This window comes from Anomaloglossus baeobatrachus, chromosome 3 (genome assembly GCF_048569485.1).
Source record: "Anomaloglossus baeobatrachus isolate aAnoBae1 chromosome 3, aAnoBae1.hap1, whole genome shotgun sequence".
NCBI lineage: Eukaryota > Metazoa > Chordata > Amphibia > Anura > Aromobatidae > Anomaloglossus > Anomaloglossus baeobatrachus.
This window is the reverse complement of record NC_134355.1, coordinates 313,294,168-313,321,184: the sequence shown is the minus strand read 5'-3', so window position 1 is coordinate 313,321,184 and position 27,017 is coordinate 313,294,168. Positions and strand designations below refer to the sequence as shown.

Below are 27,017 nucleotides of genomic sequence, written 5' to 3'. Positions count from 1 at the left end.
CCATACAATCAGGTTTAAACTGTTTTCATTTGTGAACCTTCCAAGAGACTTTTATTGGACAACCCGCTTAAAAGATTGATAGTTGCTAATTGAAGCAATCACTCTATATTGTCACAATTAAAGAGACATGAGGGTTTTTTTTTTTCAATCTAATTCAAACATACCATTGGTTTGGATGTCAAGGTGCAGTAGGAATCTTTAAAGCCTGCTTTACACCTTACGATATCACATACGATATCGTATGCGATCGTACCCGCCCCCATCGTATGTGCGGCAAGTTCAATTCGTTGACCTTTTCGCACAAACGATTATTTGCCATCACATGTACTTACCCTTCCATACAACCTGCATTTGGGCGGCGAACATCCACTTCCTGGAGTGGGAGGGACGTTCGGCGTCACAGCGACATCGGGTATCCAAGTAAAGTGTTTTGTTTAGTAACCCGATGTTAACCCTGGCTACGCGTGCAAAAATCCCCGAAAGCCACACACAAGCACTTCCATGTGACTTCCGTCGGATGCTGCTGCAGTCTGTGTCCCGATCCAGCCCCAGCCCCACGGCTGCCCGCTCAGCAGTTTCCACAGCTGCCCGCACTGTACAGTGTCCGCAGCTGCCCACACTGCAGTGTCAGCAGCTGCCTGCACTGTAATGTGTCCGCAGCTGCCTGACTGCAGTGTCCGCAGCTGCCCACACTGCAGTGACAGCAGCCGCGGGGATGACAAGCACTGGAAGTTAGTGAAGTTCCTTACCTGCGGTGATGAAGTCCTGCCCTCCCAACGTCAGCGCTGTCACTGTCCTCCATGGCTGCGGCTTGTCACATCTCCTCTCGCTGCCGACCCGAGACTGTGACTAGTGGTGAGGTCACAGGCACCCAAGATACTTGGTTGTGAGGGCGGTGGTCATTGAACTCAGTGACAGCACTGCTATCAGGAGTGCAGCGATCACCGCAGGTAATGCACCTCGCTATCCTCCTGAAAGCAGCACTTGTCATGCTCTGCAGTGACCTGGGCTGACCTATTGATGTTAGATCAGGTCACTGCATTGCTCTCCCAGCCAATATGGAACATTCTGTTCTTCATTGACTGGCATATTGACTATGGTATGGATCATCATGGGACCCCCTTGGATTACACCAGACCTGGATTTGTTTTTCTTTCTAATAAATTGGTGAAAAAGGGAATGTTTTGGGGAGTGTTCTTTCAAATCAAAATGTGTTTGTTGTCTATTGTTTACGCCTGATATCATGAACCCCAGGGCTTGATGTCAGGTGACATTACACATCTGGTATTAACCCCATATATTACCCCGTTTTCCATCGCACCAGGGCAACGGGATGAGCTGGGGAGAAGCACCAGGATTGACGCATCTAATGGATGTGCCACTTCTGGGGTGGCTGTGGCCTGCTATTTTTAGGCTGGGGAGATTCTAATAATCATGGACTTCCCTAGTCTGAGAATATCAGACCCCAGCTCTCCGCTTTACCTTGGCTGGTGATCCAATTTTGGGGGGAATCCCACGTGTTTTTTTTTTAATTATTTATTTAATTTAAAATAACAGCGTGGGGTGCCCTCAGTTTTGGATTACCAGCCAAGGTGAAGCTGCCAGCTGTGGTCTGCTGGCTGCAGCCGTCTGCTTTACCCTAGCTGGCTATCAAAAATAGGGGGAACCTCACGTCATTTTTTTAAAAAAAATATTTATTTTTTTGGCTAAATACAAGGTTAAGCACCCCTTAGTGCCACATGAAAGGCACCAAAGGGTGCAAAATTACAAAATGCAGGAGAGTGGGACATTATGTGTCTTTCTGCCATTATAATGACAGAAAAGACTGATATGAAGTGTACAAGCACAGGAAAATCACCAGAGCGCTCTACGCTGTGAAAAGCAGTAGAAAATGGCACTAGAGTGAACATGTGACCGCCTCATGAAGGTTGAAGCTATGGATCCTGGGTAAATTTATGTATTTTCCCTCCTTCAGTTTTTTTGCAGTACGCAACAAAACGGATGGCACACGGATGACAAACGGATGACATACGGACTGTATACGGAACAGAAACGGATGTCACACGGATGCATCCGTGGAAAAAATTGACCGTTTTTTGCAGACCGCAAAAACGGATCGGTCGTGTGAATGTAGCCTTATTCTGATCTGCCGTTTATAAACAGCAGGCAGAAATAAGTAAATAGCGCCCCCAAGCGTCAGAAAATCTCCGGGGTTTCGGGGGGTAGCTGAGACCCTGGAGATCATGATTCAGGCCGTTTTTACCGGTTCCCGCTCATGTGATCACCGGTATACACCGCATACCGATGATCACGTTAAAGTAAATGACAGCGCCGGTAAAATATTATTTATCTCCCATCTGGCATAAACAAACATGTCAGATGGGAGATAAATCTCCTCCCCGGTCTCCTCCGGTTCCCCGGTGTCGCCAAAGTGCCCTCCACCGACCCCTTCCCGGAAATCCAAGATGGCCGCGCACACAGCAGCGCGCCGGCCGCATTCACCCTCCTCCTCTGATTTCTGTCGCATGTGCCATGACACATGCGACAGAAAACTCCTCCCCAGGGCCTGCCTGGTCACCCCTATAACCCCACCGATGTTCCCTGGTGTCCCACGGTACCTGTGCATCGTTGATCCCCAGCGGCCCCCTCCTTCGCAATAGACGCTGCCGCATGCACAGAGCGGCTGTCAGCTCAGCTTCCTGTGTTCAGACACAGTGAGTGGCGGTAACCATGCATCTGTAAGCTACTGAAATGCCCTGCCCCTGAAGTAAGGAACATAGTTGATCAGGAGAGCTATACTACATTTTCAAATGGAGGTATTTGATTTTATAGTTGCCCTGCTGAACGACTACCAAACATGAGAGTCGGTTAAACGCCACAAGAAAACATGTCTAAATATTGAGCTCTGTTGTTTAGTATTCATTCAGCTGGATAACTGGACTTAAAGGGGTATTCCATCTCCAAGATCCTATCCCCAATATATAGTAGGTGGAATAGTAATAATATCAGTAAATACCAATATTTGGAAATGTAGAATAGTTCTCCTGATTAGGCATGTCCTTACCTCATGAGCAGGGCATTGCAGCTTTGATAGCAATAGTTACGACATGGACTCTGCTGCTGTGTACCCGGGGAGAGTGGGTGCAGATTCATTGCACCCACACTCCTCACATGGAGGGTCTGCACTCCTAGAAAATGGGGGATACATTCCCTGAGCGTGTCACCCCATATTCTAGATGGTCCAGAGTCGTCGTGGGACCCCCTTATTTCTTTTCCTTACAATAAATTGGTGAAAGAGGGAATGTTTTGGGGAGTGTTTTTTCAAATAAATTTTTTTTTGCCTATTTTTTTTGTTAGTACTGACAGTTTGTGATGTCGGGTATGTGATAGACGCCATGACATCACAAACTGCTGGGCTTGATGTCAAGTGACCTTACAGCTAGTATCAACCCCATTTATTACCCCACGGGATAAGCTGGGGAGAAGCGCCAGGATTGGCGCATCTAGTGGATGCGCCACTTCTGGGGCGCCTGCGAATACCAGAGAATACCTGAGAATACCAGACCACAGCTGTCCGCTTTACCTTGGCTGGTGATCCAGTTTGGGGGTGACTCTACTTTTTTTTGTAATTATTATTATTTATAAAATGATTATAAAAAAGAGCCTGGGGTGACCTCCACATTGGATCACCAACCACGGTAAAGCTGTCAGCTGTGGTTTTCAGACTACAGCCGTCTGCTTTACCCTAGCTGGCAATCAAAAATAAAGGGACCCCACGTCATTTTTTTTTTTTGTAAACTATTTTTTTAAATAAAAAAAATTAATGGGCTTTCATGTATTTTGATTGCCAGCCAATGTAACGCCAGGCAGATGGGGGTGGCAACTCGTAGCTGTTTGCTTTATCTGCGCTGAGAATCAAAAATACCACGGAGCGCTACGTCATTTTTTTTAATGATTTATTTTTACAGTACTGTGATGTCAGGCAATCAAAATATAGGGAAGCCATTTTTTTTTAGTTATTTAAATAAATAATAAAAAAATAAAAAAATATGGACTCCTGCTGCATTTTTTGTATTGCTAGCTAAGGGTAATCCAAGCAGCTACTGGCTGCTAACCCCCACTGCTTGGTGTTACCTTCACTGGCAATGGAAAATCCAGGGAAGCATTTTTTATTTTTTTTTGCCAAAAAACTAAAAAAATAAAAAAATGACGTGAGCTTTGCCATATTTTTGTATGCTAGCCAGGTACAGCAGGCAGGTACGGGCTTGCCCCCAACCCCCAGCTGCCTATTTGTACCCGGCTGGGAACTAAAAATATAGGGAAGCCCTTTTTTAATTATTTCATGAATTTCATGAAATAATTAAAAAACAAAAAAAACGACGTGCGCTTCGCACCATTTTTGTGTCCTGCCAGGTACAACTAGGCAGCTGGGGATTGGAATCCGCAGCACAGGTTATCCCGAGCTTTCTGTGTGCCTCTGCTGCGAATTGCAGTCCGCAGCCGCCACAGAAAATGACGCTTTCATAGAAGCACCATCATCTGGCGCTGTATCAACTCTTCCAGCAGCCCTGAAGCCGGGTGGCTTGCTGGGTAATTACGAGTTAAAACTAGCTTTGTTTTACTAGCTAGTATTAATTCAGATATTCTTAATGTCAGGCAAGTTTGACCCGGCCATTAAGAATCTCCAATAAAGGGTTAAAAAAAACACACCACACAGAGAAAAAATACTTTAATAGAAATAAATACACAGACACATTAGAGACTCCATGTTTATTACTCCCTGTCAGCCCTTCACGATCCTGCTCTTCTGTCTTCTTTCTCCTTCAACCCATGCAGCTCTGCTACATCAGACAGCACTGCATGGTAATTAGACGCTGCTGCTTCGTGCAGAAATCACTCAGTGAGAGTGACCACAGGCTGCTGGCTGTAAGCGGTGATGTCACCGCTGACAGGCGGGTTACCATAGCAACGGTGATCCGATCACGTGTTTCCCGATGCCACTATTTACCGGCTGTGACAGCTAGTCCCTGCATGTGGGCTGACTCTGTAAAGAGCGCCGATATGCATGGACGGGGAAGCCAATCATGTGCCAGAGCATCTCGCCGGTAAAAGGACATGCTCAAACAAGCACCACTTACTGGAGAGATGCACTGACAGGACCTAGCATGACGTCATAGTCATGTGACCAGTCTGTAGCCAATGAGATAATAGACACGTGACTGGTCACATGGCTATTTTGACGTCACGGAAGGTCCTATCATCAGTGCTGATTACCGGGAGGATGCAGCGATTATCGGAAGGAAAAGCGGCAGGAGACAGAGTGCAGGACGCGTCGCGGGGACCGGTAAGTGTTATGGCAATGTTTATTAACTGTATGTGTACATGTATAATGAATTTTTATGTGTTTGTATTTGCCTCCCATTGTTTTCAATGGGGTTCGAGAGGTTCATCGAACGGTTTGTTGAGCCGTACACGAAAGCGGCTTACGTTCGACGAACCGAACTCGAGCCTTCAGAGGCTCACTCATCTCTACTGCCAATCAAACAATGAATGAGCAAAATGGTAATCTTTTGGTTTTCACAAAAGCGCATTGTTTTCAACAGCACGTGTAAGACGCTGCCGAGAAGAATAGCATGCTATGTGGACTGAAGGCTATATACTGATTGTTCAGTGCTTTTCTGAGGGTATGCCTGTGTAAATAGGCAATTACCATTTAGTACTACTCCTCAGTACATGTAAACTTTGCATTGTTTTCAAAATGTATCTTTAATTGTAAAGTAGAGAATACTGAATAATAAGCATCAGCAGAATGGTTTACATTCCATTGTACAATATAGACCCGGTAATCTTCATAGCACGAGTAGAGACGGCTTACTGGAAGCTACCATGTTTTTCCAAAAATTAGACCTCCCCCAAAAGTAAGCCCTCGCAGGGATTTTCAGCATTTTCGGAGCAAGGCTTAAATATAAGCCCTCCCCCGAAAATAAGCCCTAGTCACAGATCAATAATGAAGTGTCCCTGCAGCTAAAACAGTTACATATACTGCAGGATACTTTATTATAGACAGCGGGACACCCCGTAATCACACTCCCCAGATGCCGAGCAGAGGACCTGCAGTGATCGCACCGCCCGCACACATCCAAAATCACACACACACAATCTGATCTCACACACAAACATCGGATCACACACACAAACATCGGATCACACACACAAGCACACAAACATCGGATCACACACACACAATCAGATCACACACAATCAGATCACACACACACAAACATCGGATCACACACATATCGGATCGCACACACACACTTACCACATCCAGGGACACCGATTTTTTCTTGCCAGCAGAATCCTGAGAGGCGGTGCGATGGAGCGCAAGGACCTGCCGCAACAGGACCTGCTGACACATGTGACTTCCTCCCATCATTCCCTGCGTCCGGAAGCGCTGGATGTGATGTGTGTGTGCACGCGCGCATGTGTGTGTACAAATTGCGATCTGCTGTGTGTGAGTATCAGCCAGAAGCAGGGGAGGACGGCGTGCAGCACCCGTCGGAGATCACAGGGAGGACCTGGGAGTCTGGCAGATGTCCGGGTCTGGTAAGTATGAGTCTCCTGGTAAGTGGGGGGTCTGCTTTTTTGGGGGGTAAACTTACCCCCCAACCGTACTTCTCCAAAAATAAGACCTCCTCCAAAAATAAGCCCTAGTGCTTTTTTGGGGGGCAAAAAAAGTATAAGACAGTGTCTTACTTTTTGGAAAATATGCAAAGCAAGAATGCCGCGGAGACACAATCACATGTTTCTCAATGCTACAGATAGCTGTTTCGTGGTTTTTGCCCCTCATCAGTGTGGAGTAGGAAACTGGCTAGTGGGAGCAATGCCTAGTAGAAGACTACATAGGTAAGGATAGTTGACCTCGGGGAGATCAACATCCAACACCGCGGAGACACCATCACATGTTTCTCAACGCTAGCAGGAAACTAGCCAGGTCTTTCACCGGGAAGGAACAAACATGGGGAGGGCAGTCTCCAGTCAAGGAAACCGCCTATACCAAAACATGGTATCCATCCACAGACAGCTGTTTCGGGGTATTTGCCCCTCATCAGTGTGGAGTAGGAAACTGGCTACTGGGAGAAATGCCTAGTAGAAGACTACATAGGTAAGGATGGTTGACCTCGGGGAGATCAACATCCAACACCGCGGAGACACCATCACGTGTTTCTCAACGCAGTGACACTAGAACAAGGCCCCCTGGGAAAATATGCAAAGGAAGAATGCCGCGGAGACACCGTCACATGTTTCTCAACGCTAGCAAGAAAACTAGCCAGGTCTTTTTGGAAAAACACGGTAGTTACATGGTTACAAGGGTGAAAAAAGACCTAGGTCCATCACGTTAGTAAATTTAACAAATTTAATCTATTAATGCAAAAAGAAAATAATCAGTTTAGATTTTTTTTTACTTTGTTATATGATGTTCACGGGTGGACACTGAGAAAATAAAAGCCATTTTATTTCTAATAATTGAGCAACAGCAGAAGATGTAAATTTGTATTTTATGGTGTTGTTATAATTCCTACACTAAACTTAGCTTTACAATTTATAAGTAAAAGTTTAAAAATGAAATGTTTTTATTCAACTTTTTTAATTTCCATCTTTTTTTTTCTATTTTTTGTTGCAGTTTATATTTGAGAAGCATGATTGAAGCTCTTTCCATGATATATGCCATTGAAAAGATTAACAATTCTACCTTATTGCAAGGGATTAAATTGGGCTATGAAATTCATGATACATGTTCTCATACTTTGAAAGCCATTGAATCTACATTTAAGTTTATTCCAGATTCTGAAATATTTCAAAATTGTGCAAACTGCAGCTCTAGAAAAGAAATAGGGCCCATCAAAGCAGTTGTGGGAGAAACGTATTCAGAAATTTCTATTGCTGTTTCCCGGACACTTGGCCTTTATCTTATACCACAGGTATGAATTAATTTAGTCTTATTTAGCCTAAAGCTTGTGCTTTATGGGATATGAAATGCATATGCAGTATACATACAGTGACAAGCAAAAGGGTAAGGTAATGTGCACTTGTGGCAATTTTTTTTGCGTTTTTTCTATGTTTTTTCCTTGCTTATTTTAATCAATAAAAGCATGGAAAACGTATTCCAGCAAAGTAAATAAGAATCGTGCTGCTTCTTTTTTCCTTACAGATTTTGTTTCAGAAAAAAAGTAGCAACATGTCAATTGTTTCTGCGTTTTTTTCCTGCATGTTTATAATCCACTGCAATGCTTTATCACTACAGAGGATTATATCATGAGATACATAAATATTTTCTTACCACACATTATCTCATTTTAAATCACTTATAGTAATAAATAAGGTTTCAGAAAAGGCTACTCCATAATCAAGTATAGAAAAAAAGGAAAAACACCAGGAGCATTTTTGAGGCTAAATCATATTATTTTATTTCTATTACAATAAAATACCAAAGAATATACTACCTATATATACTGTATATACAGAGTCATAAAAAACACAATAAATACTTGCTTGCAGATGGTATATAAAAGGATAGACACCCACAACATGTAAAAGGCTAAGGAAATATAGACACCCAGGGTAGCCTGCAGTAATGAATCAATATAAATCCACCACACCACATACATTAATACAGAATCATAATCTACCTCATTATGGAACGACTAAAGTAGTCCATAAAAATTAGTTTCAATGGTGAAGAAGCAAGTGATTTTCTACACAAAACGCGTGTCGGAGTGGTTCTTTTTAACACGTGAAGTGCCGTGTGAGGCCTTTGATGCATGGGTAAGCAGTTAGATGGTGCTATATCTTTCTAACCTCCATTGACACTAATTTTTATGGACTACTTTAGTCTCTCTATTATGAGGTAGATTGGGATTCTATATTAAAGTATGTGGTGTGGTGGATTTATGTAGATTCATTACTGCAGGCTACCCTGGGTGTCTCCACATACAGTATATTTCCTTGGTCAGTCTTTCACATGTTGTGGGTGTCTATCTTTTTACATACCATCTGTTAGCATGTATTTAGTGTGTCTTTTAAGACTCTATACTCACATGGTTTGGTATTTTATTGTAATATAAATATAATAATTGTTTTAACCTCAAATAAACTCTTGGTGTTTTTTCTTTTTCCACAGTGGATTATATTGCAGCACTTTGCCTCACACACTATGCATACAGCATGGTGTGTGACACTTTCCATAGCTCAGTAACCCAGGGTCATCATGGTGATTACCCAGGGTTACTATGGCATCGATTGGATCCATGTGATCGAATTACAGGGACCCGATTGCCAGGGAGAGGTAAGCAATTTCTCTCCCTGCCTCCTGAATACTGTGCAGCATTTAGGGGGTTAAACTGCTAGGAGCGGCACGGACACTGCTCCGTGCAGTGACAGCCACATCCTGGCTGTAACATCAGGTGGAGACCTGGTGACTATCGTGGGGGTACAGCGCATGAACTGCCGTGATCGCCTTGACTGACAAAAGCACAAAAAGAAGCAAGAAGAAACGCATATGAAAAAACATGCAAATGCAATTATAAATACGCCATTTTTCTGTTGTGTTTTCCTTGCTAAAACATGTTTTTTAATGTGCAGAAAATAAGCACATAAAAAGCAACGTGGGCACATAGCCTTACAATGTTTTAAACTTTTGACTTTCAGCCTCTATATCTCACCATCCACTACAGCTTTGAGCCTGAGACTACCTTTATTTTATAGACAGTCAAATTAGATATCTCATAGCTAAATTTGACTTAGAACTATTTAGCATATGATTAGTTATGTAGATAAATGTCATGTCACTGCATTGTTACTGATTTGCTCCTAAAAATCTAAATTTACTTTTTTATTATTTTATTAGTATTTTCTCTTTGTACGTATGAGATAGCCAAGATGATTGTCTATATAATGAAGGTAGTTTGATGCTCAAAGATGTTGTGGATGGTGAAGTATGGAGCCTGAAGGTAAAAAGTTCAAACATTGTTACTCTTTTGCTTGTCACTGTATTTTATTGCAAGAAGATATTTTATCAGATGATACCTCAGGTTTAAAGGGAACTTGTTAAAAGTGTTATACTTTACAAACCATGCCTATCACCTTTGAAAGCATAGAATTGGGGTTTCTATAACCCTTTTATATTATCTATGGTGCCCCTGCATACCCCTGAAAAAGTATTTTATTCATGTCTTAAATGGCATGCTTATTATTAGGTCTGGTCCAATGGGTTTCATAAGATTGGTTCTTCATACGCCGCTTCTTTTATCTTGATAAAAGTGGATGACATCTCCTACGTCATCCGCACAGTGCTCGAAATCTCATGCCTGTGCAGTTGAATCAGAGATCTGAACAAGTTCACTGTACTTTACTCTAAAGGCCCTGTTACACACAGAGATAAATCTGCGGCAGATCTGTGGTTGCAGTGAAATTGTGGACAATCAGTGCCAGGTTTGTGGCTGTGTACAAATGGAACAATATGTCCATGATTTTACTGTAACCACAGATCTGCCAAAGATTTATCTCTCTGTGTGACGGGGCCTTAAGGCCTGTTTCATTATAATGAATGGGTCTGCGCACACATCAGTGATTTTTCACTAACCATGTCTCCGTGCGGCAAACACGCGTGTTTTTTTTTTGCATCACTGATGTCCCATGGACCATGCAGTGGTGTGACCCGTGAAACACATACCAGAAAAATACGGACATTTAAAATAATAAGCATTTTCAACTCACTTTTCCAGCAAAGCTCTGTGTAACCTGTGCTGTCTGCAGCCTTATGGCCAGCTTATGAATATTCATGAATGCAGCCAGAGCCGAACCAGAAGTAGCTGCAGAGAGCTGTGGGTGGATGCTGCAGAGCGGAGGAGTTCAGCACCATGCAGAGGAGGAATTTGGCAAGTGTGCAATCATGGATTACGGATTGCACATGGACAACCCACGTGTGTCGTGAATCACAGAATACGGAGGGACATGTGCGTGTTTTAAACGTCAGTGAAAAACGTCTGTGTTTTTCACTGACGTGTAAAATGGGCCTAAGACAGAGTAAAGTCATGTACTACACAGGCACTGGCTTCATTTATACGTCACCAGCTCCCTGGCTGTTTAATAGGGCAGAGTGAGTTAGGCGCTCCTGTACAGTTTTCTACTTTTACTGCGCAAGACCAAGAGTTCCAGCACTGTGTAGATGACATAGGAACCATCATAACTAGTTGAAAGCCAAATCAAAAGGTCAGGAAAGATGCAAAAGAATACGCTGAGGATAAATATTGCCTGCATTTTCCTGAAGCACCTTTCTGCAGGTATCCTGGCAGCTATAGGACATTTTGTGCACACACCTTTACTGGTCATATGTATTGTCTTTCGAGCAGTATTTTACTACTTCAGGTTTTGATAACCACCTAGTCAGAGAAAAAAATTAAATGATGGAAAAATCTGATGGAAATGTTCTAAACTAGGCACTTTCCAATGCAAAGGCTGCAAAAAACACTTTGCAAAAATGCTAAAAGACACTTCAAAACCAATTCAGGAAATGCTTCAGAAATCAAAAACTCCACAAAGAAGGAGTTTCTGGAAATGGTTTGCACTAAAAAACTTATTCTTTTCCACCTCAAAAAAACTTACCTATGGCTATGTGTCCACGGGACTCTGTACCTGCGGATATATTCGCAGATACGTCCGCAGGTTTCCCATAGTAGCTCCCCAGTAGCTCCCCAGCTGTCCGCTGCGGAAACCTTGCGGACATTCATGAGACTTACCTGTGGAAGTCCCCGCCGCTATCTCCATTCCGCAGGAATAATTCACATGCAGTTATGCGTAGCTGCGGGACATCCGCAGCATGTTCCGCAGCCGCACATACCGCAGCATGGACACAGCACTCCCTATGTCCCATAGGATAACATAGGGAATGTCTGTACTTGCTAAACCTGCGGATTTATCTGGAAAATCCAGATAAATCTGCAGGTTTTCAGGGGCAAAATCCGCGAGCACATAGCCTAATACTGAAATTATCCAAACATCTATTTTCTTCTCCTTTGTTTATTTTGTTCTAATTATACGTAAAACAAATTTAAAAAAAAAATGAATATTCTTGTGTTGCCTATTTTATTTGCAATCTTCATGTTATAAACATATTTGTATTTTTATTTCATGCAGATAAGCCCAGCATCATCTGCTGCAACCTTAAGTGACAAAATAAGGTTTCCTTCTTTTTTGCGAACTGTTCCAAGTGATACACATCAAACAAGAGCAATTGTGGAACTCATAAAGACCTTTCAATGGAACTGGGTTGGGATCATTGCAAGTGATGATGATTATGGACGATCAGCTCAAGATCTTTTAAATAGTCTTTTTAAACTAGAAGGAATATGCACAGCTTTTTCCATAACAGTGTCATCCTATGTAGATGATCCACGTCTCCAAAACACATTAGAAAGTGCAGTAAATTACATAAAGAGCAGTTCAACAAATGTTCTAGTTGTCATTGCAAAAGATCCCATTGTTGCCAAACTTATTAAAGCCTGTATCAGACTGAACATTTCCAGAATTTGGATTGCGAGCGACAGCTGGTCAAATTCAATAGAAGTTATGAGTCTTGAAAACATTGAAATGGCTGGTACCTTTCTTGGACTAAATTTTAAAATGGGCTATATTCCAGGATTTAAAGACTATCTAAGCCACTTGCAATATTCAGTCCCTGGCACCATTAATAATTTTCTTGAAGAATATAAAGAATTAAGATTTGATTGCACGGAGGAATACAAGAAATATCTGCAATGTATTAATTCATCATCTGAAAACTGTGTTTTTAATGGTTCTCTAGAATTCAAGTCCCCACTTGCATGCCAAACGGATAATCTGACTTTAGTGAAGGATGACTACTTGGTGAAAAATATTGAATGGAGCAAAACATACAGTACACATCTTGCTGTTATAGCAATAGCTAATGCTCTTAATAAGGTTTTGTGCACAAATGGCGTATGTGAAAAAAAGTTTGACTTCTCACCAAGTCAGGTAAGTTAAATACTTATAATTGGTACAATGGAAAGCCAGTGATGTTGCAATGATTAAATATATCAACTGAGTAACTTTCATATTTTAACTTGGGATGAGCAAATACATTAGAGTACAATTGAAATCTACTCGAATTTTACAAAATACGTCATAGCAAAAATACTAATTTTTTGTAGTTTGTTTACATGTGATACAGCAAAGTGGTGACTGTTGGCCTCCACTTATCTAAATTGTAAAAGGTCATCAAAATGTAAAAAAGAAAAAAGGAAAACAATCCTTATACTCACCTTACTGCTTACTTCTCTGGGCCTTCTGCTTCTAACCCTCACTTGTTCAGCTTTCATCATATCTTCAGATCGCCACCACTCGCATTAAATTCCCCAGGCTTCTCACACTAGACAAGAATATCCGGTTCTGAGTAGGTCCAGTAGGTGAAGGGGTTACTAGGGCAGAGTGAGTGAGGCGCTCCTGTGCAGATTGCTGATTCAACTGTGCAGGAGCAAGAATTAGAGCACTGTGTGGATGACATAGGAACCATGCAAGTCATTATGTCATAGTGTGTGCTATGACTTTTGGTGTGCAGGGAATTCATCAAAAACAGCAGCAATTTGAAGATGCAACAATGACCGGATGGGTGCCGGTGAGGAGCAGAGGGGTCGGAGAGAAGTGTGCGTAGAGGGATTTTATTTTTTTTTACATATTACCCTATTTTTCGCTTTATAAAACGCATTTGATTATAAGACGCACCCCTAAATTTGGTGAAGGAATAGAGATTTTTTTTTTAATAAATGGGGTCTGTCTTATAATGCCAGTGTCCGTCTAACAAATCATATAGGGTATATGTCCCTCATAGCCCTCAATCCTAAAATTAGCCTCCTTAATCTGGATATGGCCACCTTATATTGAATATAGCCCCCTTTTGCTGGCACACGTCCCCCAGGGATGCCACATGTCCCCTATTCCTGGCACACGTCCTCTATGGCTGGCACACAGCCCCTATGGCTGGCACCCAGCCCTTGTGGCTGGCACACGGCCCCCTGTGGCTGACACACGGCCCCTATTGCTGGCTCACATCCCCTATGGATGGCACATGTCCTCTATGGCTGGCACATCGCCCCTATGCCTGGCACATGGCCCCTATGGCTGGCACACGGCCCCCTGTGGTGGGCACACGGCCCCCAGTGATGCTACATGTCCCCTATGGCTGGCACACGTCCCCTATGGCTGGCACATGTCCCCTATGACTGGCACACATCCTCTATGGCTGGCACACGGCCCCTATGGCTGGCACACGGCCCCTATGGCTGGCACACGGCACCTATGGCTGGCACACGGCCCCCAGTGATGCCACATGTCCCCTATGGCTGGCACATGTCCCCTATAGCTGGCACACATCCTCTATGGATGGCACACAGCCCCTATGGCTTGCACATGGCCCCCTGTGGCTGGCACACGGCCTCCTGTGGCTGGCACACGGCCCCTATTGCTACCCATGGCCCCCTATGGCTGGCACACATCACCCTGTGTTAGATATCGCCCCCATGCTGCTGCTTTTAGTAAAACAAACTCTTTCCTTACATTCTCCAGCACTGTCCTCCCTCGTGACGCCCTCCGTGCGGTTGAGCTCTGGCCTCCTGCACTTCCTGGTTCTTGGTGCCGGTCATGTGATAGGCACAGCAGAGTGACATCTCTGCGTGCATGATCACAGCGGCAGGAGGGAGACCCAGGGAGACACGCTGGAGAAGGTAAGTAAAGAGTTTTTTATTTTACTATGGGCAGCAGCAGGGGGGCCATATCTAACACGGGGGGCATGTGCCAAAAAAGGGGAGCACAGGCACATATAATATGCGCCTCTCACCCAGCCCGTCACCATGGTGTGGTTTCAGCACCACGTTGATGGACAGCGGCAGTGCATATTATATGAGCGGGAGCAGGAGATCTCCCGCTGCAGCCTTCACCAGCTCCTCAGCCTCTACCAGCCTCCCTCATCCTCCAGCACCGCTCTAGAGTGGCCCCCACCTCCCCTGGACCCTGCAGTATATGATCCGTATATTCGAATTATAAGACGCACCCCCTACTTTCCCCCAAAATTTGGGGGAACAAAAGTGCGTCTTATAAAGCGAAAAATACGGTATGTTTATTTCGAGCATAACAAGTAAAATTAATATTACAGAGAATAATTTCTCCGCAAATCGAGTTCCCTAGGAAAACCTGCACTATCCTGCAAATTTGGATCTTGCCTGATCCGCTCATCTCTATATTTAACCTAAGGTGTTGAAATATATTTTTAGGATGAAATACAACTTAGTATCTGCAATGGGCTCAATATTTCCAAGGTTTAAAAGAATAGCAGTTTAATGATAATTGACATTGATCAACTCCCTTTAGATAGATACTATGTTTCTATGTACTAATGTCACAACTGGTGGGACCCCTACGAAACATAAGAACGGGGATCTATGTTCCCTTTCATTCTAAGTGTATGTCAGCATGCTGCCACTACATTCAAGTTCAATGGGAGATTGAATTCAGATTATTCAAGCCTATTGCCACTGAGTAATAAAATCAAGCCTCTAGCCATGTAGTCTGAAAGATGGATCATTTTAATGATCTCATTGAATTTAAAGAGATTGTTCCCTTTCCATTCAATTTCTACACTGACTGCAGTTTGTTATACAATAAGGAAGGAGCTACTGTGGGGAAAATAAGTATTTGATATGTAGCGCCCCTGAAGCTATCAGAAGCTACAGGGAACGACATCCTGTCAAAGATGCAGGGACCCAGAAGACCAGTGCCGGTAACACCAAAACACACACATAATCCCTGTTTTTCCCTTCCCAAAGGACTCGTAACAGGCTAGGGTTGGACACAATGGATGGCCACCTAGGGGTGGAGCCGATTCAGTCCACTGGACAACAACCAAGGAGGAGGGGTCAAACAGTCAGTAAGTGGAAGTGAAAGGAAACAGATGTAACCGCACTTACGGGAGTGTGTACAGTGACCTGTCAGGCACAGGTGTGGTTGCCGAAGGAGTACGGTAGAATACTCTCAGAACCATAGCACAAAGTCCTAGGTAAAGCAAATGCTCCAGACCTGATAAAATCTGCACGGTGAGGGGACAATCCAGGACCTCACTGACCGTAAAGTCCGGGGCACCAGCAGTGATGGGAGAACCAGGGACCGGAACAGAGCACTGACCCTACAGGGTTCAAACTGCCTGCCTTACGGACTGAGACTGAAAGACTACCAGGAGGGGACCGCCAGATGCTCCAAACCACGGGGACCCACCAACCAGAAACAGGTGCAGGGGAAAGAAGCCTCCAGGTTACCACACCGGCACTGGGACTAAGGGGACCAGTGGTGAGGACCAGCCTTCTTCGGGTTGTAAAGAAACCAGTTACACTGCAATCCCTTGTGTGGCCTTTCTTTTTTCCGCGCCTAACTCCATCACCTATCCCCTGGGGCCTGGCCCTACTTGTTGAGGGCCCAACATCCAGGCTGTCATTAACATCAGCACCAGCGGTGAGAGACTGTGCAGCGGCGGCTCCATCTACCAAGCCGCAACCCGCAAGTGGCATCACAACAAAACCTTTATTATTATTATTATTATTATTATTTATTATTATAGCGCCATTTATTCCATGGCACTTTACAAGTAAAAGAGGGTATACGTACAACAATCATTAACAGTACAAAACAGACTGTTATAGGAGGAGAGAGGACCCTCCCCGCGAGGGCTCACAGTCTACAGGGAATGGGTGATAGTACAATAGGTGAGGACAGAGCTGGTTGCGCAGTGGTGTACTGGACTGAGGGTTATTGTAGGTTGTAGGCTTGTTGGAAAAGATGGGTCTTGAGGTTCTTCTTGAAGCTTTCCACGGTAGGGGAGAGTCTGATATGCTGGGGTAGAGCGTTCCAGAGTATGGGGGAGGCACGGGATAAATCTTGTACGCGATTGTTGGAAGAGGAGATAAGAGAGGAGAAGAGAAGGAGATCTTGTGAGGATCTGAGGTTGCGTGCAGGTAGGTACCGTGAGACTAGGTCACAGATGTAAGGAGGAGACAGGTTGTGGATGGCTTTGTATGTCATGGTTAATGTTTTGAACTGGAGTCGTTAGGTGATGGGAAGCCAGTGAAGGGATTGGCAGAGTGGTGCTGGGGAATAGCAAGGGGAGAGGTCAATTAAGCGGGCCGCAGAGTTTAGGATAGATTGGAGGGGTGCAAGAGTGTTGGAAGGGAGGCCAGAGAGCAGGAGGTTGCAGTAGTCGAGGCGGGAGATGATGAGGGCATGCACTAATGTTTTTGTTGATTCTTGGTTAAGGAAAGCACAGATCCGGGAGATATTTTTGAGTTGTAGTCTGCATGAGGTGAAGAGGGCTTGGATGTGTGGCTTGAAGGAAAGAGCAGAGTCGAGGGTTACTCCAAGGCAACGAGCTTGTGAGACTGGGGAGAGTGAGCAACCATCAAGTTTGATGGAAAGGCTTGTTGGAGGAGATGAGTGAGGAGGAGGAAAGACAATGAACTCTGTTTTGTCCATGTTAAGCTTTAGGAATCACGCAGAGAAGACGGATGAAATAGAAGACAGACATTGTGGATTTTTGGTTAGTAGAGAGGTAATGTCAGGTCCAGAGAGGTAGATCTGTGTGTCATCGGCATAGAGATGATACTGAAAGCTGTGGGACTCTATGAGCTGTCCCAGGACGAAGGTGTAGATGGAGAACAGCAGGGGTCCAAGAACTGAGCCTTGGGGGACACCGACAGATAGGGGGGCAACATGAGGAAGTGGTGTGAGAATGGGAGACGCTGAAAGTTCGGTCGGTTAGGTATGAGGAGATTCAAGATAGGGCCAAGTCTGTGATGCCCAGAGATGAAAGAATCTGTAGTAGGAGGGAATGGTCTACTGTGTCGAAGGCAGAGGACAGGTCCAGGAGAAGGATAGAGTAGTGTCGCTTGGCTTTGGTGGTTAGTAGATTATTGGTGACTTTGGTTAGGGCAGTTTCAGTAGAGTGATGTGGTCGGAAGCCAGATTGTAGCTGGTCAAAGAGGGAGCAGGAGGAGAGGTATGAGGACAATTCAAGATGGACATGCTGTTCCAGTAGTTTTGAAGCATAGGGGAGAAGGGAAATGGGGCGAAGTTTGACACAGAGGATGGGTCAAGGGAGGGCTTTTTGAGGATGGGTGTAATGGAGGCATGTTTAAAGCATGAGGGGAATACACCACTTGTTAGTGATAGTATGAAGAGATGAGTTAGGGCTGGGATGAGGACTGCGGTGATGTTGGGGATGAGGTGCGATAGGAGTGGGTCCAGTGCACAGGTGGTTAGATGTGATCTTGAGAGTAGAGTGGAAAGATTGTTTTCTGTCATGGTGGAGAAGCTGGATTTGGAGGAAGAGGGCTGAGTAGCTATGATGAGGGGCCGTGGTAATTGTGGGCCAAAGCTTGCTGTGATGTTGTCAATCTTCGGCTTAAAGAAAGAGGCAAAGTCTTCAGCTGAGATGAGAGGAGAGGGAGGTGGTGCTGGAGGATGGAGGAGAGAATTGAAAGTGTTGAATAGCTTTTTAGGGTTGTGAGATAGAGAGGATATGAGGTATGAGAAGTAGGTTTGTTTTGCAGCAGTGAGTGTGGACTTGAAGGTGGTGAGGGACTCTTTATATGCAATGAAGTGCTCAGTGGAATGAGACTTCTTCCATCTGCGCTCAGCAATTCTGAAAGCCCGTCTCAGTTGTTTAGCCTGACTTGTGTGCCAGGGTTGCCTGTTGATTGTGCGGGTTTTGGTGTGTGTGAGGGGGCAGCTGATTCGAGAGCTGCAAAGATTGTAGTGCTGTATAAAGTTGTAGCAGCATCTGCATCATGTAAAAATGCAATATCTGTGAGAGGGAGAAGGGACTGAGAAAGTGTGTGTAAATCAAGATGTTTGATATTTCTGCGAGGGTGTGAAAGTTTGTGGAGGGGAGGTTGCGTACTTGGAGACGAGAGGGAAGAAAATGTGAGTAGGTTGTGGTCAGACAGGGGGAGAGGTGAGTTAGAGAGGTTAGATAGGGAACAGAGGCGAAAGAAGATGAGGTCCAGCATGAGGCCATCTTTGTGAGTAGCTGCAGAAGACCATTGGGTGAGGCCGAAGGAGGAAGTGAGTGTTAGAAGTTTGAAGACAGATGAGTGGGAAGTGGCAATGGGGATGTTGAAATCACCCATGACGATGGTGGGGATGTTAGTGGAAAGGAAGTGTAGTAGCCCAGTGGTGAAATGGTCAAAAAAGGCAGTGGCTGGCCCTGGAGGGCAGTAAATGACAGCCAGTTGAAGGTTGGAGGGGTAGATGCGTACGGAGTGCACCTCAAAAGATGGAAGAGTAACAGAGGGTGGTAGTGGAATTCGGTGTAAAGGAGCATTGGTCGGACAGGAGCAAACCAACTCCTCCACCATGCTTGTTACTGGGGTGGGGGGAAGGGGGTGAGAGAGTTGGAAACCACCATAAGAAAGTGCAGCAGGAGAGTCTGTGTCAGACGGGGTGAGTCAGGTTTCAGTGACGGCGAGGAAGAAAAGTTTATTAGTGATGAAAAGATCATGAATGTAGAATAGTTTGTTGCAGACAGAGCGAGCGTTCCATAGAGCTCCTGTTAGTGGGACTGGGGGAGCGGGGGCTGGGTGGATGGGTATGAGGTTTGAGATGTTGCGGAAATTTGTGATAGGCTGTGGATGAGGGTTTGAAGTGACAATAGGGATGTGGTGAGGAGGACCAGGATTAGGAGAGATATCTCCAGCAGCGATGAGAAGCAATGAGAGTGTTAGTAGGTGGGAGCAGGAGAGGCCATGAGATGGTTCGTGTGTGTCTGGAGACACTGGGTGAAATGTGGAGGAACATATCTGAGGGGAAGGTGAGATGGGTGGGGAAGATGGTGGGAGAGATGAATAGTTAATTACTGGGTTTAGGGAGCAGAGGGAGCAGTAGAAAGTGAAGTATTATAGGGGAGAAAGTGAAGAGAAACACAAACATTGTTTACAGTGACTATGTATCCAGTTACCTTTCGGTCAATTCCGGCCCAATTCTGGCCTAATTCAATCCATCATACTTATATGGTGCATACTTGCCATGGTGCAGACGAAAAGTCTTTGCGCAGACTTTTAGGTGCCCCAATATATACATATACAAGTGGAATCAGCTGTGAAGGGGTGGGGTGCAACAAGAACCTCTTTATCACTCAATCAACAAAGCCAGATGCAGCATCACATAGGCAGAGTAAACAAAGGTCATAAAAGGAAGGTGGGGAACAGGGGGGAGAGGTCACAGTGAGATGCTAGAGCATGCTGAGGAGATATTGAAGCAAAGAGAGAACAGGTCAGATATATCGGTAAAGTAGGGTGGATGATTTAACATACCAGGTATTAGCACACACAGCACAGGAAAGGGGAGATCAGTTCAGTTCATGGGAAAGTTATTATTACTCCCCTGTACATAACCCCTCTCAAGCGACTCCCAGGGTCACGGAACCGGGCAACGGCCACCCAGTGAACTGTCCCAGTAAATATACTGCCCAGGACCGACTACCCCAAAGCCCAAGGGTGCATCAGATACACTACCGAAGTTTTACAAGGTCCATAAATGCATGTTTGATGTGGACAAACATGACGGTCTGCACACAGTTTCAACCTGAGCTCCATTGAACACCTTTGGAATGAACTTGAACAAAGATTGCCAGATTCTTCCAACAACAGTGTCAGTGCCCACCCATTTGTGATTTTGATCGGGCAAAAGATCCCACAGACACACTCCAAACTCTTGTAATAAACCTTTCCACAGACAGCTCTCATAAATGCAATGGGAACAACCAATCATAATAATTATTTTCGATTAGGAAGGAAAATAAACAAGATCTAGATGAACAAGATCCAGCTCGAACACTCCCAATGTCACAACTTTGAAAAACACATTCCCTTGGAATTAAGTAGAATTAAAAAATAAATCAATTTTATTGTAGAAAATAAAAGCTATTGAAAAACAATTAAAAAGTTACTTTTCTCTATAAACAAAGCGATTCATTTCGGGGAGCTGTGGTCCTGAATAAAGTGTTTTGCTTTCTTTGACTTTTATTTTAATGCTGCGTGCTTCAGGAATGGCTTATTCTTTTTCAGGATTTTTTTTTTCAGGAGTCATCTGTGCTTTTTACTACAGTTGAATCAAGGGTATAGCACTGCATAGCAAAGACTGAAAAATTTACTGCAGACTTGGTGTGATTTTAGCCAAACATGTTTCTAGGACCCTATATAAAATCTAGCTGCTTATGTCTTATAATTGATTTTATTTCTTTACTCTCAGTTGAGATTTGTCAGCTTAATTTATGTTTTCTGTAACAGTACTAAAGTATTACATTATTTTATGCAGGTGCTTGAAAATCTAAAGAATGGGAATTTTTCCTTTAACGATGAAACATTTAACTTTGACTCATCTGGAGATGCCTTGATTGGATATGATGTGCTTACTTGGCATATAACGAATTCAACTCCTATGATTAAGATTATTGGCAAATATGAAATATCAGAAAGCAAGATCCACATGAACAGAAGCGAAATTCACTGGAATACAAAAAATAATGAGGTAATAAATTGATTTTAAAAATGTATGTAAACCATTGTAAAGCATAAGGAGCCTAAGTTTTTTATTTCAGAGCACTGCTACAGGAAATAAGGCAGACAAACGTTTTTGGACTTTCTGCTGGTGAATCTCATTGCATAATGCTGTGGTAAACTTTTTCCAATTAAAATCAATGGTTTAAAGCCACCAATACTGTAAAAAATGCTATGTGGGCAAGTTATGTTCAGTTCTTTTGTCCCTTCAGTTTTGTCACATAGCTTTAAAGGTCACATGGTACGATCTATCGTGCGATCGCACAAGCGATCATACCCGCCCCCATCGTTTCTGCGTCACGGGCAATTAGTTGCCCGTGGCGCACAAAGTTGGTAATCCCTGTCACATGCACTTACCTCCCAGACGACATCGCTGTGGGTGGCAAACATCCACTTCCTGAAGGGGGAGGGATATTCGGTGTCACAGTGACGTCACACAGCGGCCGGCCAATAGAAGCGGAGGGGCGGAGATGAGTGGGACGTAACATCCCGCCCACCTCCTTCCTTCCTCATTGCCGGTGGGAGACAGGTAAGCTGTGTTCGTCATTCCCAGGGTGTCACACGGAGCGATGGGAACGATGAACAACCGGCGTGCAGAAGGAGGACCGTCATTTTGAAAATGAACGATGTGTCAACTAGAGTTCAGCGCGGTTCTAGGTTCGAGGTTCTCCAGTTCTAGGCTCGAGTGATTTTGGGGGCTGTTCGAGATCGAACTAGAACTCGAGCTTTTTGCAAAAGCTCGATAGTTCTAGATACGTTCGAGAACGGTTCTAGCAGCAAAAAGCAGGGCTTTTTACAGCTACAGTGTGCAGGAGCCATCGCTGGCAGCCTGCCACAAGCTGGTAACCAAGATAAACATCGGGTATCCAACCAAAGCGCTTTGGTTAGTAACCCGATGTTTATCCTAGTTACGTGCAGGAAGCCCACACTTCCCCGCTCAGCTCGCTCCGCCCCCTCCTGCCCGCAACATGTACACATACACACACACACACACACACACATGGTCCCGCTCGGCTTACCTGCGGTGATGAAGTCCCGCCATCCCGACCTCAGCGCTGTCACTGTCCTCCATGGCCGCCGCTTGTCACATCACCTCTCGATTCCGACCCGAGACTGACTAGCGGTGACGTCACAGGCCTCTCGCGATGCTTGGCTGTGAAGGCGGCGGTCATTGAACTCAGTGACAGGGGCTGTCAGAGTGCTGGAGATCAGCGCAGGTAATGTACCTCGCTGACAGCAGCACTTGTCATCCCCTGCAGTGACCTGGGCTGACCCATTGATGTTAGCTCAGGTCACTGCACTGCTCTCCCAGCCAATGGGGAACATCCTGCTCTTCATTGACTGGGACAGTGTGGGTCGTCATGGCAACCCCTTGGATTACACCAGACCTGGATTTGTTTTTCTTTCTAATAAATTGGTTAAAGGGGGAATGTTTTGGGGAGTGTTTTTTCAAATAAAAATGTGTTTGTCGTCTATTTTTTTTTATTACTGACTGGGTTGGCGATGTCGGGTATCTGATAGACGCCTGACCTCACCAACCCCAGGGCTTGATGCCAGGTGACATTAGACATCTGGTATTAACCCCATATATTACCCCGTTTGCCACCGCACCAGGGCGCGGGATGAGCTGGGGCGAAGCACCAGGATTGGTGCATCTAATGGATGCGCCACTTCTGGGGCAGCTGCGGCCTGCTATTTTTAGGCTGGGGAGAGTCCAATAACCATGGACCTCCTTAGTCTGGGAATATCAGACCCCAGCTGTCTGCTTTACCTTGGCTGGTGATCCAATTTTGGGGGACCCCTACGTGTTTTTTTTTTAAATTATTTAATTTAAAATAACAGCGTGGGGTGGCCTCAGTTTTGCATTACCAGCCAAGGTGAGGTTGCCAGCTGTGGTCTGCAGGCTGCAGCCGTCTGCTTTACCCTAGCTGGCTACAAAAATAGGGGGAACCCTACGTCATTTTTTTTTTTTAATTTTTTTGGCTAAATACAAAGCTAAGCACCCCTTAGTGCCACATGAAAGGCACCAAAGGGTGCAAAATTACAAAATGCAGGAGAGTGGGACATTATGTGTCTTTCTGCCATTATAATGACAGAAAAGACTGATATGAAGTGCACAAGCACAAGAAAATCACCAGAGCGCTCTACGCTGTGAAAAGCAGTAGAAAATGGCACTGGAGTGAACGTGTGACCGCCTCATGTAGGATGAAGCTATGGATCCTGGGTAAATTTATGCATTTACCCTCATTCAGTTTTTTTGCAATACACAAAAAAAACGGAAGGCACACGGATGACAAACAGATGACATACGGACCGTCTACGGAACGGAAACGGATGCCACACGGATGCACCCGTGAAAAAAAACGGACTGTTTTTTGCAGACCACAAAAATGGATCGGTCGTGTTAATGTAGCCTTATTCTGATCTGCCGTTTATAAACAGCAGGCAGAAATAAGTGAATAACGCCCCTCAGCGTCAGAAAATCTCCGGGGTTTCAGGGCTAGCTGAGACCCTGGAGATCATGATTCAGGACGGTTTTTCCGGTCCCCGCTCACGTGATCACAGGTATACAGCGTATACCGATTATCACGTTACAGTAAATGACAGCGCCGGTAAAAAATTATTTATCTCCCATCTGGCATGAACAAACACTTCTCCACTTCTTCTCCACTTCTCCACTTTTTCTCCACTTTTTCTCCACTTTTTTCTCCACTTTTTCTCCACTTTTTCTCCACTTTTTCTCCACTTTTTCTCCACTTTTTCTACATTTTTCTCCACTTTTTCTCCACTTTTTCTCCATTTTTTCTCCACTTTTTCTCCACTTTTTCTCCACTTTTTATCCATTTTTTCTCCACTTTTTCTCCACTTTTTCTCCACTTTTTCTACATTTTTTCTCCACTTTTTCTCCACTTTTTCTACATTTTTTCTCCACTTTTTCTCCACTTTTGCTCCACTTTTTCTCCACTTTTTCTACATTTTTTCTCCACTTTTTCTCCACTTTTTCTCCACTTTTTCTACATTTTTTCTCCACTTTTTCTACATTTTTTCTCCACTTTTTCTCCACTTTTTCTCTATTTTTTCTCCACTTTTTCTCCACTTTTTCTCCACTTTTTCTCCACTTTTTCTCCATTTTTTCTCCACTTTTTCTACACTTTTTCTCCACTTTTTCTCCACTTTTTCTACACTTTTTCTCCATTTTTTCTTCACTTTTTCTCCATTTTTTCTCCACTTTTTCTCCACTTTTTCACTATTTTTTCTCCACTTTTTCTCCACTTTTTCTCCATTTTTTCTCCACTTTTTCTCCATTTTTTCTCCACTTTTTCTCCGTTTTTTTTCCACTTTTTCTCCACTTTTTCTCCACTTTTTCTCCACTTTTTCTCCACTTTTTCTCCACTTTTTCTCCATTTTTTCTCCATTTTTTCTCCATTTTTTCCTCCAGTTTTTCTCCACTTTTTCTCCACTTTTTCTCCACTTTTTCTACATTTTTTCTCCACTTTTTCTCCATTTTTTCTCCACTTTTTCTCCACTTTTTCTACATTTTTTCTCCACTTTTTCTCCACTTTTTCTCCATTTTTTCTCCACTTTTTCTCCACTTTTTCTCCACTTTTTCTCCATTTTTTCTCCACTTTTTCTCCACTTTTTCTTCACTTTTTCTCCATTTTATTCTCCACTTTTTCTCCATTTTTTCTCCACTTTTTCTCCACTTTTTCTCCACTTTTTCTACATTTTTTCTCCACTTTTTCTACATTTTTTCTCCACTTTTTCTCCACTTTTTCTCCACTTTTTCTCCACTTTTTCTCCATTTTTTCTCCACTTTTTCTACATTTTTTCTTCACTTTTTCTACATTTTTTCTCCACTTTTTCTCCATTTTTCTCCACTTTTTCTCCACTTTTTCTCCACTTTTTCTCCATTTTTTCTCCACTTTTTCTCCACTTTTTCTCAATTTTTTCTCCACTTTTTCTACATTTTTTCTCCACTCTTTCTAGCTGTCTAAGCCTACTCTGACCCCTTATTTGTCATTACTATATTGTCCTTGTACTGTATTATGACATTTGTATCATGTGTTTCATTTCTTGCTGTGTTGCGATTTTTTTGCTGCATCCCAATTGTACCTCTACATTGTTCGAGTTTATGTTATTGTTCTCTCACTCTTATGTGATACTGATTATTGTCATTTTTCATGATTACATGCAGATAAGTCCAATCTGACGAAGGCTCAGGCCGAAACGTCATTTGTAACTTGTTTTGGAGAAAAACATATATGCTTATGAAAACATTTTTTTTCTTAATACGGACCAATAAAAAGTGATTTTGCATTACTATCCGTTGTGACTTACTGACTTAGTCTGGGAGATTTAGAGTGCCGAGGTTACTCACTAATTTTATCTATTATTACCTCTGAGCACCTATATACCAGTGGGCAGAGCTTCCTCTACAGTAGTTCTCCTGATTAGGCATGCCTTTACCTCATGAGCAGGGCATTGCAGCTTTGGTAGCAACCATTACGACATGGACTTTGCTGCTGTGGACCCGGGGAGAGTGAGTGCAGATTCATTGCACCCACACTCCTCACATGAAGGGTCCGCACTCCTAGAAAATGGGGGATACGTTCCCTGAGTGTCTCCCCCCCATATTCTAGACGGTCCAGAGTCATCGTGGGACCCCTTTATTTTTTTTCTTACAATAAATTGGTGAAAGAGGAAATGTTTTGGGGAATGTTTTTTCAAATAAATTTCTTTTGTCGATTTTTTGTTTTTGTTAGTACTGACAGTTTATGATGTTGGGTATCTAATAGACGCCATGACATCACAAACTGCTGGGCTTGATCTCAGGTGACTTTACAGCTAGTATCAACCCGATTTATTACCCCGTTTGCCACTGCACCAGGGCACGGGATGAGCTGGGGTGAAGCGCCAGGATTGACGCATCTAGTGGATGCGCCACGTCTGGGGTGCCTGCGGCCTGCTATTTTTAGGCTGTGAAGGCCCAATAACTATGGACCTTCCCACCCTGAGAATACCAGACCACAGCTGTCCGCTTTACCTTGGCTGGTGATCCAATTTGGAGGGGACCCTTCTTTTTTTGTGTAATTATTAATATTTATAAAATAATTATAAAAAAAAGAGCCTGAGGGGACCTCCACATTGGATCCCCAACCACGGTAAAGCTGCCAGCTGTGGTTTTCAGGCTACAGACGTCTGCTTTACCCTAGCTGGCTATCAAAATTGGGGGGAACCAACGTCATTTTTTTTTAACTATTTTTAAATAGAAAAAATTATTGGGCTTCCCTGTATTTTGATTGCCAACCAAGGTAACGACAGGCAGATGGGGGTGGCAACCCATAG

General features: G+C 43.9%; 1 protein-coding gene across 1 annotated transcript in view; it reads left to right on the top strand.

The window, feature by feature from the left end:
* LOC142295223 (G-protein coupled receptor family C group 6 member A-like) overlaps positions 1-27,017 on the top strand; it is a 97,644-nt gene that overhangs the window by 57,338 nt on the left and 13,289 nt on the right. The window contains exons 2-4 of the mRNA XM_075338313.1: positions 7,685-7,982; positions 12,196-13,053; positions 21,430-21,642. Coding sequence (XP_075194428.1) covers positions 7,685-7,982; positions 12,196-13,053; positions 21,430-21,642 — 1,369 coding nt within the window. The remainder of the gene's footprint in view (positions 1-7,684; positions 7,983-12,195; positions 13,054-21,429; positions 21,643-27,017) is intronic.